Genomic DNA, 13,266 nt, shown 5'->3' on the forward strand with positions numbered 1-13,266 from the left:
GTCAGTAAACCTAAAAGGGATTAAGTTGTGTGTTACTTGGCACAAAGTATATTGTAGAGAGATAAGGGAGTTTATACCAGATTAGTGTGTTTTAATTGATTATTTTCGGATCCTTTCCTCAATGAGGGTTGAGGAGTATTTATAGACTTTCACCTTTTGTCACGTAGTGGCCAAGTGGCCAAGTAGCAGAGTAGGTGGAAAGACTGTTCTACCCTCGGCCGGGGGACCCATGGCAGGCCGGCTGGCCGAGTTGACTCCATGCCGAGGGTTCTTGGATGTGAGTACGCGGATATATCTCCCGGCTGGCTAGTTGCCTAGCCGAGACCCAAGTGACAGGCCGACAGGCTGCGTCGGTTAGGCTGTCTAATACGTTGACTTGCTGTGGATGTCTTTGGCCTTGCTCAATATGTTGACTCGGTCAGCGGGTGCAGAATATGCCCCATCAAAGGGTAAAGGCATCCATCATCTAATACATGGTAGTGATATTCAATATTCATACATAGTTATTACCTTGAGTGTAACAATTTGTATTGTTTGACATAGGCGCTCGCGTGTAACTACTACTCTGCGATGCACTTTGTTACCCACTGAACCTGCAAACATTTAAAGGTTTACCTTACAGATTTGTGATATTGTGACATTCACATTCATGAACAATTTTTGTAGTTTATTTTCATTTACCTTGCTCAGTCGGGGATGTTCTTTGACGTTCCTGATTGAGTATAGTATTCCCATTCAACATATTTTCCTTTGATGTTAATTGATCCATGTTCAACTTTATGTGTGTGAATAATTATGTCTTCGTATCAGTATTAATAAACATGTTATATACATGTCTATTTTAAGAATCAAGATATTTTGGGGATATTTGATTGGAAAAAATAACCCAGTGTTATACAGTTGCCTTTATTATACCATAATTCGAATATTTGTTCACATTTGAGAGGTTATTACCTTTATTATTCCATATATTATTCCGTATATTACGTATAGTATGAATGTAATCTTCTTAATGTATATATTGTCTATCATTTCAGGGAAGTTTATAACGTTCAATGGGATGAAATGAAAAACCATCTTTTGGGAAATCTTGGTTTCGCGTTTGCACGGTATGTTTTAGAATATTCATTTCTGTTAGTTAAATTGTTAGTTAGATGGTAGTATTGCGAGGCTAATGTTGTTTATAATGTATATTGGTCAGCGTGTTGACTTGCTATTGAATTATCATCATTAGATAAGTGATTTGGATAATAACGTCGTGTTTTGAACATCATGCATGACATTAATTCCTTTTGTGGTCGAAATGAAATTGAATCACTTGACGAACATAAATGGGTGAGTTTGTGAATTTTAATGTCAGATCTAAATAATGACAGATTAAATAAACGGGTGATAATGAAGGTAAATAGGTGATAATTTAAAGTAATTGTCATATGATAATTTTGTAAACCGTAATTAATAATTTACTTTTCTCTGTGTTCTGTCTAGATGTAAGAGTTCTTTTGTGGGGATGCATTTCTTTTGCAGAGGTGCTGTTATTTGTCTTAACATAAACGGAAGAAGCAAGTAAAAAAATCTCAATTCCAAATCAATAAGCAAATGTAAAACCAAAACTATGACTTAAAGATCTTCCAAATAAATATAATAGTCTGAATACTCTTCCAATAAGATAAACTACCAATAACCCTAAACTGTCGTAAAATTAGGTGTGATAACTCACACCTCCTTATTCAATCTAGATCAAGCTGGCTTGCTGATGAGTTAGGAAACTAAACACCCTTCTCAACTTTGACAGCCACCTTTGGCCTAATGGCAGAACTCTGTCCTTCCTCGTTTAATATGTAAAGTTCACCACGGACAATTTCTTCAATTCCTCTCTTGGTAGGAGTTATGTTGTATGTTCCGCTCGAATTCATCTAAATGTTATCACCAATGGCGGACACAACTTCAGTCTCATTCAGGATAGGAAGTGGAAGAGTTCCAGTAGATTCAGTGAGCACATCACTAACCTACATGAATATAGAAACGCTATAAGGATCTTCAGTTATTAAAAAGTAGTAATTTTATTAATATTTTTTGTGAAACAAACCTCTTTTACTTTCATTAGTGCAAAGTGTGCACTCAACAATTCTGGATCATCAGTTATTCGGGCGACTGTGTAGACTTTACAGTTATTTGCAACATTGTAATCTGTAATGTTCAGCTTGAACAGAAACTGTTTTTGCAGGAGATCATCAAACTCAATTGGAAATAGGCCATCCTCATCATTCTGTAATTTTCGACAATTACATGCTAGGAATAACATTATTTAATAATAAAAATCTTAACGTTAAAAGTTTTTATGGAAAATAGGATTGGTATATGTTTTATATTAGAGTGCAAGTAGCCAACCTTTATCAATGTGTCGCGGAGTTTCGTGGCAGACTTTTGGATTAATTGCTGCATTTCTCTACAAAATAGAGTGAACGATGCTCTGCCACTGTCATCTTCCACTTTGAAGACGACCTTGAATCTATAAATCAGTATAAAGTTTTGGTATATTAGTAGAGCTGTAAATATGTAAACTTTAATACTGTGCTATCAAGAATTTAGGAAAGTCCACAACCTTGTAGCTACATATTTCAATGGCTTGTCGCACTTCTCACAGAACATAGAACCATCTCTTTTTTTGATAACCTTTGTTGCGCATATCTTACATGAAGTATAAAACCAATCATGTTGGGTATCCACTGATTTGATTGTAGCGACAACGGCACAAAAGCAAGGCTACATACATAAAAGTATTATAAACATATTGATTAGAAACGGCGACAACGGCACAAAAGCAACGCACAAATTATCAAGTTTTTTTATTTTTTTACGTAATTAAGTAATTATGCGTAGCACTAACCTCTTTAATCTTCAGTATATCAGCAATATATTGCCGATTGGTCAAGCTAGAGAATTCATCAGTGATGGAGGTTGGTCGGCTCATAGATAGCTCTTCCAAAAGGTGTGTTTCGTTGTCCTGACCATTTTCAATTCTGGAATGCAAATGCAAGAGTCAGTATAGTGTAACTTGTAATATTAAATATTGGTAATGGTTAATCAATCACATACCTTGCTAGGAAAGAACTGACAGCCTCACACTTACAGTTCATCAGCAGTTTAAAAGTATAAAATGAGTTTGAGACGTATGTTTGCCCTACAATAAATGCATTTTTTTTCATAAGGTCGATTTCCAGTAATATAACGTATCCTTAAAATTGATAAATTATGTGTAATACAAATTACTTACCACCTAAGTGTTTCAATTTTGCAAATTGAATGATAACAACTAATTGTCCTGGATTTGTAGTGACGTAGTTGTAGAGCAAATCAACATAATCACCCCACAATAAGACTTCTAGGATACTTCCACTGTAATAAAATACAATGTCAGATATAGTAAACCTGACTTCTAAAGGACGAGGCCAAGTATTTCTTCATTTTACTAATTTGAATGGGACTTCTAGTCATAATATATTGTCACATAGAAAAATACCTTTCATCCTCTAGCTTTATCTTCATTTTCTTAAGTTCTGCTTCCCCTTCTTTCATAATTTGAATGAGACTTTTTCCTTTCAGCCTCCCAATGATATCTACATATAGACAAAATGGATTATTATGTACATGTATCATGAATGAATTTTACTAATACTGTGTGTAATGTAGTTAGTTATTAAATGTCTGAAAGTATACCTATGAAAACATTTTGGGTGGGTTTTTGCTCTTGTATATCTTTAAAAGAAATCATTTGAAACCCAAATTTGGGGATCTCTACCCCTACGCAATCTCGGACAGAGGTGTTCTTGTGAAAATTGATCTTCCATTTGTTTTGACACGCCTTCAGGTTGTCCTTGTTCTCTAAGACAACGAAATTACTTATAGTGTATAGTTCTCCATCATGAAGAAGTGGTCTGAATACCCTTATCAACTTGTCCTTGAAGGATGCCTGGATCTTGTCATTACATAGTCAAAGATAAGTATAGGATCAACTCTATACAAGCTTTAAAGTTTAATTAGTAATAAGATCATTAAAAAATAATGTTACCTTTTCATCAAGAAGAATCATCTCGATGCGACTTGGCTCAGTTGGATTAACCCAAGATGGAACCGGATATAACCTGATAACCATGACCTTGAGTCTCCATGTTTCTCTAGTATCATTGACGTCGCTTATGAGGTTAAAGCGTCGGGATTGTGATGCTGCCATTGAGTCGTAGTTTAGAATAAGTGTAGTTTAATTGTACGCTGAACAGTTTGTTTATATATATATATATATATATATATATATATATATATATATATATATATATATATAAAGGTATATAAAGGTATATATGAAAGGATATTTTTTTTGGCCAGGAAATAAAGTAAGGAAAATTGATCATAGATTTCGCCACTGCAAGAAAGTGTAAATCATCTGTAAATTAGGAGATAATCTCTGTACAATATCATTTGCAAATCTCAGTGCAATATCATTTGCAATTTGGGAGATAATCTCATTACAATATTGTGTATGAGGTATATAAATTGCGGAATAATGGTGGTAGAATATTTTTAAATATTGTATAGTGTTTATAAACTGCCATTTTATTTTATTGTTCTTCATTTTTGTGATTTTCTTTGTATATATTTATTATGCTTCTGAATAAAGTCATTTGAAGTGGTGTGCCAAAGAAGTTTTAAAATATGACTTCTCTTATGACATCAAAGAGCTGCTATTTCATTGGAACACCAAGACGAAAAGAATTTATAACTTTTGATAGAGTTAAGATTATATAATGTGTACCATGACTTTTTTTTAGCAACTGTCCATCTTATCTTATTTAAATTTAATCTTAAATATAGAAGCATTAACAATCTAAACATGTAAGTGATATACTCCCTCCTATTCACAATAAACTTCCTCTTTTATTTTGACACAAAAATTAAGAAAAGTAAAAAGATTTACTTTCACATGAATTTATACCTATAGGCTACAACTTCTCATAAAGACGGACTCTGCCACAAGATAATGCTGACTCTGCCATTAAGATCACTTTATTTTCTGGGGGTTTTTTCTATCTTGTATGAGCACGATTAGAAATTCTTTAGTACGGAGTATATTTATTCAGTTGGTCTTGCTTGTGACGAACTATCTATCACAAGTTGAAAATGGATATTGCCCCTCTCACAATAGTTGGGGGAAATGAAGCACCCCATGGATAGTGTCACTTGCATATTGTAAGAGGGATACTATCTGTTTTCAACTTATGACGGATAGTATCCGTCTTCAATGAGATTTTGTGTTATTTTTATTAAAGTTTTTTATTAGAAGATATTTTTTTTATAGTTTTTTTAGTAAAGGATTACACTTCCCTTGAATGCTAATATTTCTTCCAATCTAACAATTTGTGCTTCAATCAAAGTAGCCGGATAGCCAATTTTCTATAGTTTCCTGGATGTTTTTGGGTTTCTAATTTTATTTTATAGGATGGCAACTTCTAAGGTTACTTCAACTTTCAATGAGAGCAATCAAAGTGGCGTGCGCCCTGTGCGGTTAATAGCTCAAAATAATCCTTCATCCAACTAAAACCGGAGAAAAATAAGACAAAAGTTAGCTAAATATATAAGGACTCCAATAAAGTTAGCTAAATATATTGTCACACCCTAAATTACATTTACATGCCCTATATGTGGGAAAAAAATTTTAAAGAAAGCATTGCTCTCACTTTATTACTCTTAATAATAATAAAAATAAAAATAAAAGCGTTGTCAAACAACAATCGGCAACAACGAAATTAGGGTCAACAAAAATAAAACAAAAGAAAAATGGATTACTATAATCATAGTAAATGTTAATTACCATGTATAGTTGTATCTGGTCGTGTTGAGATCAGTATCGATGTCGATATCTATATGATAAATAATCTCGAAGCAACAATGCTCAATAGTTTAATGTTAAGCAGGAGTATGCCACTTGTAGATTAAAACTCTCCATATTTTTAGTTGTTTTAGAGTTTTTGCATTTTTGAGCCTAAGATCTTGTGTTCCTTTATAAACGAACGTTATAATACGCCATTAGTCCCGACTATCACAATTGCGAGAACGTTTTATACGGACTACAATATTATTTTTCTATCTATAATATCATGAAATTTAATCTGCACGCTTTATCCTTTTGTCGACTTAATTTATTACGTAGTACTATGTTTTGAACCAAATTTTAATACAAAGGAGGCATTAAAAACACATTGCAATTCGCAAATCATAAAAGTCATTTGTGTGTATATGTGTAAACACGGCTTGGAAACATAGGCAAGTGCTCTGTACCTTCAAAACTCTAACAACATGCAAAATTGTAATATACATTTAAAATTTATTTCCATGCAATATTCTCTAATTGTAGGCATCCAAAACATCATATCTAAGTCTCCAAACCACATCCTCAATGCCTTATGGCAAAGTAAGCAGAAAAGATATGGGAAAAATAAATTGACATAAAGCAAGTTTTGAATTTATATCTAGTAATCTAACCTAAATATATATTAGTATATACATCAAACAAAGGAAAAATTAAAAAGTTTCATTGACATGGTGAATGCAACAAACTCATCAGAACACTGAAATATGAAAAAAAAAAATATTAAATACAAACTACAACGATATTCAAAAAAGCCTGCTACAACTGAAATGAACGACTCATATGCAGAAATAAAAATACAATGAAAGATAATGTAAAAGGGTAAAGTTGAGAGATCAAAATCACTTACACGTTAATATATGTGGCGATTTTTGTTTCCGGGCGTGAAATCTCTTGCGTATTGTCAAGACAAATGAAAATCTTTCATAATATTGCAAATTATACCCTGAATAAAATTATGAAAAATCATTAATATATAAGAACATAAATATCTCAGAAATTAGGTAACAAAATACATAACAAAACCTATAATTAAAGTAATTAAAAAACTTATAAAGTTAAGCAAAAAGTATAAACTAATCATCATAATAACAACTCTAACAATAACAATAAGCTAAGAAAAACGTATAAAGTTGTCAAAGCAGCAAAACAAAAACATTAATGTCAAATACTATGAGCAAAATTACATGGAACAATAAATAGAAAAAATTGAATGACGATCAAGTCAGGGCATTGAATATATATAGCTTTGGAGGCAATATATTGGAGTCGTATTAGACTTCTTAAACATAAATCATAATCATTGTTAATTTTCACTTTTTTATTGTTCATAAACTCTATCTTTTGTTCATAAACTCTATCTTTTTGTTATATACGTAGTTTACAAAAATTGGAGACTCTATAATCGCTTGAAAAAAGCTTCCTTTAATAATATAGATATATAGATAGACGGATGTATTGATGATTAATTGATTGATTATTCTATTAGTAAAACGAAGTCGATTCTGTGATATTTATTATTGTCAGATCAATTCTTATCCGTGCATACTCAATATCTAACAAGAGGTCTCGCAATGCTCTTATTGTGAAATTGCCTAGTAGGAGAATTACGTAAAACACAAGAAAAGAAACCCTAAGTTGGTTAAAAAGCGAACACACAATGAATTATCTAACAAAACTTCGAATTAGCACCAACAAGATATAGAGTTTGGCGTTAACAATATGATCACCTTGCATCATGTTTATTTCTTTGTTTCATGACTTCCTCTTTAGATTAGATGTGAAGATGTGCTTTTAGTCTCTATAGTGAGTCACAAAACTCTGGAGAGACGGTGTTTTTTACTCACTTACTCAGGAGACCCACTAATAGTGAATTCTTCCTTACAAAATTATGTTAATTTTGTTAGGGATAAAAAATTAATTTTATCACCTGTGACGTGGCACTCTTTTACAGGAAGAAAGTGTGGCATAAGGATGACGACGTGGCATGCAATTATTGATAGATGAAAGTAAAAAGGAATCGCAGAGGTGGCATGATAGGGGCCGTAGGATTAAAAGAAGAAACAAACACAAATTGGGCCAAGGAAAATCCCACGTGCGGAAGAGAGGAAAAGACTGGGCTTTGACCTTTTCAAGTAACTACTACTTATTTTCATGGTAACCATCCAAAAATCCAGGAGCAGAAGCAGGAGGAAGTCTACCAACTTTAAACCTATTTCTGAAGACTATATAAAAGCAAAGAGAGAAAACACTCAGGGCATTCGAACTTCAGCAAGATCAACACAACACTTCTCAAAATTCCCGTCTACTCTTGGCAATAATTCACTAGCTAAAATTTATCTTGTATTTCCTTACTTGGGCATCTTATTCTCGATCATAGTGCAAATTTGGTGGGATTCCGACTCCCCCCGCGGTTGTTCCCACACCGGGTTTTCCGCGTCACCAAAAATCCTCCGTGTCATTTTCTTCGTTTGTCTTTATTTCGTCGTACCTATCATTTGCATTCTAATCGTAATCAGGCATTAAGAATAATCACTATCACTCACATAACTAAATTAACAACTCGGTAAATTTTTACCAAAACAGTTTGGCGCCCACCGTGGGGCATAGTGATCATTTTCTATAGCCAAACCTCGCAAGACCGAACCAGCCGTCACCATATCTGGAACCAGCCAGAATCCTTCCAGCAGCCAGAGCATGTCAGCCCTGTCCTCTAGAGCAGGACCTACTTCTGCATCCGCAGGATCAGTCAGCGCACCCCCAGCATCCAGCCAGACGATCCCCGTCAGCGTGTCAACCAGAGCCGTGCCCCAGCTTCAGAAGCCACCACAGATTCCGAAGGTAGCAGGTGCATCCAGTCAGTCCAAATCCAGTAGGGAAAGCAGCCCCAGCAGAAGTGAAGTTGTATCCAGGAGTCAGACCCAGGAAGGCTCAGGCGCAGAAGTTCTCCGAAGCAGAGGATCTCCAGCGCTTGATCCGATGCAGGTGATGATTCAGGGGATGGACACTCTGCGTCGGGCCGTTAAGGATCTGAGGAAGGACAACCAGAACCTGATTGCTCAGATCGTAACAAAGAGTCCGCCCAAACCAAAGATCGGACCCGAGGCTTCGACCAGAACCAGCGGTGGAGGATCGGGTCGATCAATTCCATCAGAACTAGTCACCAGACTAGACCTAGCAGGAATAGCACCCAGCGAACCAATTGAGCCCAGAAGATTGGGATGCCTGTCATTTGATAATCCACCCAATCTGCAGCAGACGACAGGTAACGCTTTGTTTAGCACCCCATCAGGATCTGACCTTCCACCCTTTTCAGGTACCCCCGCACACCAGACACCAGGATGGCAATCTGGACCCGTCCTCAATGCAGCAACTCCGTCCTGCAACCAGTTCACCAGAGGAGCCTGGATCGGAGGATTACAGTAGACACCAGGATGGCAGCCTGGATCCATAATCAGTGCAACACCAAGAACTACCACCCAAAGACCAGGCCAATTTTCCTGAGCACCCTGGCTAGGAGGTACACCTGCCGGTTCTTTTTCCTCCGCCTGTTTCTAACCCTCTTGCAGAATGGTAATTCGAGGAGCAAGAATACCAGAGCCGAGTGAGCTGATGTATAGGATACCTGGCGTAGCCCGTCCGCTGGAGAAAGCAGCCAGAGACAGCTACGCAGACTCACCTTTCGTGGATGATATAGCCCTAGTCGGTGTTCCTAAAGGATGTGTGCCGTCAGCTATGACACTCTATGATGGAACCACGGATCCACTTGACCATATCAACCACTACAAGCAGAAAATGATGGTGATAACCGCAACTGGATCTCTAAAGGAAGCTTGTATGTGCAAGGGATTCGGATCAACACTGTCAGGAGCAGCCCTGGAGTGGTTCGTCGGCCTACCGAACAAGAGCATAACCAGCTTCGCCGACCTAGTCAATGCCTTCAACCAGCAGTTCGCCAGCAGCAGAAAGCCGGAGAAGCAGACCAGTGACCTCTACCGGATAGTGCAAGGGTTTGAGGAATCTACCCGTGATTACTTGAACAGGTTCAACAAGGAGAAAGTGTCAATCCCAAGGTGCGATATAGCAACCGCTATACAAGCCTTCCGCCGAGGATTGCACCAGGATTCACAGCTATACAAGGACCTGACCATGCATCCATGCACTACATTTGAGGAGGTACAATCAAAAGCAAATGCTGTCATGAGGCTGGAGGAAGACGCTGCACCCGTAAGAGGCACTTATGATTCAGACCCAGTATCCAGAAAAGCTCCAGTAGAGAAGAAAAGTGAAAGACCCAAACCCTACAGCAGGAGCTTGAACAGAGTATCTGGGAATTCTGAAGGAAAGGGCGAAGCAGATCTGCCTCCGAAAGTAAGTGAGTATGGTTTCACTACCAATCTTGCAGGACTATTCAAAGCCTTGAAGGAGCTGGGACGCAGAGTCAGATGGCCAAAACTTCCAGAAGGAAACCCCAGCAGCAGAGACACGGGCAAGAAGTGTGAGTTCCACGGCAGCAACACCCACAACACCGATGAATGCCACTCCCTCAGAAAGGAAGTCAAATTCCACTATGACCAAGGAAACCTGAATCACCTCCTACCCAGAAACACACCAGAGTAAACTCAGCGGATCAGGTTCTGCCATCCCCTCCTCCTCATTGCACTAGAACTGTGAATGTTATTACAGGTGGATCGGAGCTGTGTGGGCTGACCTATTCAGCAGCTAAGAGGCACGCAACCAGAACTAAAGGAGACAGACCAGAAAGCTCCTGCAGGGTTAACCACCAGAATCTGCCGTCAGTCACCTTTGACGAAACAGACGCAGGGTCTGCTCCAGAACAACACCACGATGCCCTAATCATCACGCTTCCCATAGGAAATTGCAAGGTGAAGAAGATCCTGATGGATACCGGGAGCTCCGTCAACTTGATCATGATGGAAACACTCAAAGGAATGGGATTCACCGAAAAAGATCTAGCAAAGAAGGCAATTCCCTTGGTTGGTTTCAGTGGCGAAACAAAGCACTCCCTAGAAGAAATCATCATCCCAACCTACGTCGGGGGTGTAAACAAACAGGTAAGGTATCTAGTTATTGATGGACCCTCTACTTACAATATGATCCTTGGAAGGCCCTAGATCCACGAGATGAAAGCAATTTCCTCAACGTACCACCAATGCCTGAAGTTTCCGACACCTTGGGGGTGCAAGAGATACGTGGGGACCAGGAAGAAGCTAAGGATTGTTACAAGGTGGCTCTGAAGCCAACAATCGGTTCGCCCGCATAGCAATTACTGAGCCAACATCCAGACGAGTACATTGAGCCTCGGTGGCGGAGTGACGAAGTCATCCCGGACGCGCCGCATCCGTCAACGAATCTCTCATTGGATCTGAATGTACAGGTAAAATTCGTGAAGAACTCGTTCGGTTATTGAGAACTAACATAGACTGCTTTGCCTGGTCACATGATGATATGATAGGGATAGACCCAAGTGTGATAACTCACAAGCTAAGTGTGGATCCAAGCAATAAACCAGTGCAGCAGAAAAGAAGAAAATTTGCTTCTGAAAGAAACCAGGTCATAAACCAAGAAGTAGATAACCTGCTTGCTGCAGGAAAGATTCGTGAAGTAAAGTATCCAGAGTGGTTGTCTAATGTGGTGGTGGTTCCGAAGAAGAATGGCAAGTGGAGGGTCTGCGTCGATTTCACGGATTTAAACAAAGCTTGCCCAAAGGATCCATTCCCTCTACCACACATAGACGCCATGGTGGATGCTACTGCAGGCCACAAGATGCTGACATTCCTGGATGCCTGGAGCGGATATAACCAGATAAAGATGCACCCCAGTGACCAGGAAAAGACAGCATTCAGATCCGAGAGAGGTATCTATTGCTATAATGTCATACCTTTTGGACTGAAAAATGCAGGATCTACCTATTAGAGGCTGGTAAACATGATGTTTAAAGAGAAAATAGGCCAAACTATGGAAGTATACATAGACGATATGGTCGTCAAATCGAAGTGCTCCACAAAGACCACCAAAGACTGGCGAAACTTTCGGTACCTCGAAATACCAAATGAAGTCAATCCTACGAAGTGTACCTTCGGAATATCCAGTGGAAAATTCCTGGGGTATATGGTGACCCGAGGGGGATAGAGGCCAAGACAACAAATCAAAGCAATTACTTGAGTCACCGCAAAACCGAAAGACGTCCAGCGCCTGATTGGAAGAGTGGCAGCCTTAAACAGATTTATATCCAGATCCTCGGACAGATGCAGGCTATTCTATGATGTACTCAGAAAAAGCCAAAGATTTGAGTGGACGGATGATCACGAGAAAGCATTTCAGGAGCCGAAGCGTTATCTCAAAGACCCCACCTCTCCCGTCGAAACCGAGCCGGGAGAACCACTGCATGTATCTCGTCATCATCGATCCACGAAGCGAGTCGGTCGTGCGATACTAGTACGAGAGCAGGAAGGATCACAGCATCCAGTATATTACATCAGTAAGTCTCTGCTTCCGGCAGAGACCAGGTACACGTCACTAGAAAAACTTGTCCTTGCACTAGTTACTACATCCTATAAATTGCATCCCTACTTCGAATCTCATACAATTGGTGTGCAACACCAGCAGTGAAGAAAATACTCTAGACTGGAGGAAACCCTACCTAGACTGGTTGCAGAATGACGTCCTACCAGCAGATAAAAAGGAGGTAAGGAGCTTTAAAATGTGAGCATCCAGATTCATACTAATTGATGGTGTTCTATTCAAGAAATCCCTCGCTGGACCCTACCTCAGATGCCTTGATCGGGAAGAGTCTCAGGCTGTTTTGCATGCTCTCCACAGTGGAGAATGTGGAAACCATGCAGGGGGCAGAAGCCTGTCCAACAAGGCACTGAGGCAGGGGTACTTCTGGCCCACAATGCGCAAAGATGCCATGGAGTTCGCAAAAATATACGACGCTTGTCAGAGGCACGCCCACGTTAGCCACCAGCCAGCAGAGCCTCTGCACCAGGTTATCTCGCCATGGCCCTTCATGAAGTGGGGAATGGACATCGTGGGACCACTACCCAGAGCACCAGGAAACAAAGTCTATATGCTCGCCATGACGGACTATTTCTCAAAATGGATAGAAGCAGAGTCATTCTCCCAGGTTACAGAAACCCAGGTGATATCTTTCATTAAACGCAATAGCATATGCAGGTTTGGCATTCCATCTGAAATTATATGTGATAACGATCCCAATTCATTGGAAATAAGACAGAAGCTTTTTGTGCTAGGTGGAATATCTCATTGCAGAAATCTACTCCCAGGAACCCCCAGTCCAACGGACAAGCCGAATC

At 38.8% G+C, this 13,266-nt stretch overlaps 1 protein-coding gene and 1 long non-coding RNA gene across 2 annotated transcripts; one reads left to right on the forward strand and one right to left on the reverse strand.

The window, feature by feature from the left end:
• Nucleotides 1-3,099: 3,099 nt before the first annotated feature.
• Nucleotides 3,100-3,982, reverse strand: LOC141656148 (uncharacterized). The gene is made up of 3 exons (XR_012548389.1): nucleotides 3,721-3,982; nucleotides 3,278-3,620; nucleotides 3,100-3,184 (listed from the first exon to the last, which is right to left on the reverse strand). It is a non-coding gene; the product is annotated as an uncharacterized LOC141656148 (long non-coding RNA).
• Nucleotides 3,983-9,496: 5,514 nt separating this feature from the next.
• On the forward strand, nucleotides 9,497-11,873 carry LOC141655511 (uncharacterized). The gene is made up of 6 exons (XM_074462587.1): nucleotides 9,497-9,649; nucleotides 9,755-10,424; nucleotides 10,613-11,001; nucleotides 11,055-11,196; nucleotides 11,325-11,614; nucleotides 11,850-11,873. Exons 1-6 carry the CDS (start codon nucleotides 9,497-9,499, stop codon nucleotides 11,871-11,873), a joined length of 1,668 nt encoding a protein of 555 aa, XP_074318688.1.
• The last annotated feature ends 1,393 nt before the right edge of the window (nucleotides 11,874-13,266 follow it).

Source organism: Silene latifolia, chromosome 5 (genome assembly GCF_048544455.1).
Source record: "Silene latifolia isolate original U9 population chromosome 5, ASM4854445v1, whole genome shotgun sequence".
NCBI classification, from domain to species: Eukaryota; Viridiplantae; Streptophyta; class Magnoliopsida; order Caryophyllales; family Caryophyllaceae; genus Silene; species Silene latifolia.

Bases quoted from the DNA above. Each gene is read 5' to 3' on its own strand.
- LOC141655511 (XM_074462587.1), top strand. From the start codon at position 9,497: ATGGTAATTCGAGGAGCAAGAATACCAGAGCCGAGTGAGCTGATGTAT. The intron at 9,650-9,754 runs GTGCCGTCAGCT...GGATCTCTAAAG, and splicing joins TCGGTGTTCCTAAAGGATGT to GAAGCTTGTATGTGCAAGGG. The intron at 11,002-11,054 runs GTAAGGTATCTA...GATCCTTGGAAG, and splicing joins TCGGGGGTGTAAACAAACAG to GCCCTAGATCCACGAGATGA.